We start from the raw sequence: 2,866 nt of genomic DNA on the forward strand, positions 1-2,866 counted from the left end.
AGAAAAATCTCATCAGTATTCCAAGTTATAAGGATGTTAATTAACATAACTCATATTGATATTAAAAAGCCTTTTCTCTATAATCTTGTTTGCTCAAGTAGTGAATATTTTCTAAAGAAAGCTATGGTCATACTGCTCTCCTGTATGCTTTTCAATATTTGGACAATTCACCTGTTTTCAATGTATATTTGTTTCTCTCAGAAGAAGAAAAGATTGAATCTACTGCTCTGAAATAGGTGTGCAATTCATTCTGTTGCTCATCATCTTCTGTAAGGAAAGATTTTTTTCACATGCTCCATAGAACAATATGTTTCCATTCTGACAGAAAATTTATACATGTATAATTTCTTCAGAAGGATCATTTTGAGGTTAAAGGGAAGGAGCCATGTTTAAGATATTCAACACCACTTTTAAGAAAAATCTTCAAAGTGACATAGCTACATTAATAGAGCATATCGATTTTTCTAGTTAATTATTTGATTATATTGTCTTGGAATCATTGAAACAATCAAGAGAGATAGTTTGAAGATCCTTCTTTCTCTGATGAATTTCTAAGGTACTGTCATTGCATCTCATACATGACTGAAGAACCAAGCTGCCATGATCTGAAAATCGATCACGAAATTTTGAGGTCATAAAATAATATACAACTGGATCAAGACAACAATTCAGATTTGCAAGAGACAGGGAAATAATGTAGAAACAGAGAGTGCTCTTAATAAAAGAGCAGTTCAAAAAGACATGTTCCTTCACCATCATAAAGAATGGGAAGTTGAGATGGTAAGGAGTGAAACACACAAGGAACACCATTTCACACATCAGGACCATCCTCAAAGCCTTTTTCCTCTCTTTGGTATTCCTAGGGGGAACTTGGAATTCCTGTAAAGATTTTCTTGTTTTCCATGTGAAATAAGTAATAATTATAAAGGGTAATAGAAACCCTCCAAGTTCAGCTACAGTCACTATGCCAAGGGAGGAAGTCATGTTAATGTGCTGAAGACCTAAGGCAGCAAAGCAGTATTCGGTGTTGTTGCCTAAGTCAGTGCTTCTCAGAATGGGAAATGGTAAACAAGCAGTCCCCATGATGACCCAGATGGCAGCACTGATGCCCACGTCATACCTACGCTTCCAGTCTCCGGCTCTGAAGCTCTTGAGGGAAAGAAGCACCTCTGAAGGCTGATGCATGTCAGGAAGCAAATGCTGGCATATATGTTGAGATACTTCAGATAGAAGCACACTAGGCCAAGGGGTCCCTGGAAAGGCCAGTGGTGGCTGATGTAATAGTAAATCCAGAAGGGTAAGGACAACACATGTGCAAGCTCAGCCACAGAGATGGCTTTATTTTTCTTGTTAATGAAGTGACGCAGAACCCACAAGGTCACAGTGTTGGCCAGAAAACCAGGTATGAATATAAGGATATAAGTAGCTTCATACAGGGAGTACTGAAATGGCATTTGAAGATCAGTGCACTTTGCTCTTGTGCTGTTGGTGCTGTTACTTCCCATCTTGAAGACTTAGGTTCCTTCCTTAGTAAAGCATTAGAATGACAATTTTGGCAGAAAATAGAGTAAAAATAGAATCAAGGGCATGTCAGTTCATGTTTGGGTATACAAATGTATTTGTTTTCTAATAAAGAAGAATTTGTGCAAACTTTTATAAATTCAGAAATGCCTATGTAAACTAAAAATAGCATACTAATCTACAAATGGATAACAGTATTGAGGATGACATTTTCAGGAATCCAAAAGATTAGTATTTTTGCAATAACTTCAGTTATATTTCTCCCTTAGTATTTAACAGAGAAGTAATCAAACTTGTAGACCTAACCAACAGGCAAGACCCTACCGCAAAATAGTCCCCAGACATAAATTTCAAAACTGTCAAGAGGTTACACATTTTAGTTTTACTGTCTTCATCTGTATTTTCAAACTTTAAGTTCTAAATGAATCCCTCATCAGCAACCCTGGGAGAGAGAAAATTTAATTCATTGTCAACCTTGTAAATAATTAGGTGACTGCCAAGGCAAATCTGTGAACCTTTGTGAATAAGACATAGGATAGGAGCCTGAGGAAGGGCTGGCAGGTTACCAGTCCTCGGAATGATAGGGGCTTGGAAAAGACAGGGCTACTCAGATAACCTTTGCCTCCTTCAGAATTTGGCAGAGCGCAAAATTTGTCTTCCTTATATGTCATTGTACTTTTCAGAAGCTCCTATAACTAAAGTTCTGTGTTTATTAACATAATTATGGTAACCTCAGACATTCACATTCATTGGGACTATCCTTGCAACCACTTTAGGCAACTACCAGAGTATGTGAAGGACTAGAGTGTATCTGGTAGTAGATATAGTAAAAAGCATGTATCTCTCTTTCATTTCTCAGGGCAAGTCCTATGAAAACTATTATTGTAGATGGTTCAACTTTTAAAAGTGAATAGTTAGAATTTTCTTCCCTTTAGTGAGTCAAATCTGTTCTATCATTTCAACTTATTTCTGCCTGCTAAGGCCAAATAAAATAAAGTCATGTTACACATCTTCAAATATATGAAGACAGCAATCCTGTCCTCGCTCAAATCTTTCTTCTTCAGGTTAAACACTCATTTCTAAATAATATGACATGATCCTTGCTCTTGGTTTTCTTTTCTTTGAGACCATTATGGGTTTTTGCCAAAAGCTACTATAGTACAGTTTATTTTACCCTTGAAAACGACAGTTTAACTACATAAATGTTTGATTCTTTTAGCAAATATATGACTATGCTTCTGATTGCAGAAACAAAAGGATAAATGGGTTTTTAATACTCCCCTGTACTTTTTGTTGCTTGCAAACACACTTAGATTGCTACACATGTTTATGGTATTAAAAAAAA

The 2,866-nt window shown here is 36.2% G+C and overlaps 1 protein-coding gene across 1 annotated transcript; it reads right to left on the reverse strand.

Annotated features, from left to right (window-relative positions):
- Positions 1-480: 480 nt before the first annotated feature.
- LOC119621106 (putative P2Y purinoceptor 10) lies at positions 481-1,505 on the reverse strand. Its single transcript, XM_037989447.2, is given in 2 exon segments — positions 481-1,157; positions 1,160-1,505. Coding segments are annotated over 2 exon segments (1,023 nt in total).
- Between the last annotated feature and the right edge of the window lie 1,361 nt (positions 1,506-2,866).

This window comes from Chlorocebus sabaeus, chromosome X (assembly GCF_047675955.1).
Source record: "Chlorocebus sabaeus isolate Y175 chromosome X, mChlSab1.0.hap1, whole genome shotgun sequence".
NCBI lineage: Eukaryota > Metazoa > Chordata > Mammalia > Primates > Cercopithecidae > Chlorocebus > Chlorocebus sabaeus.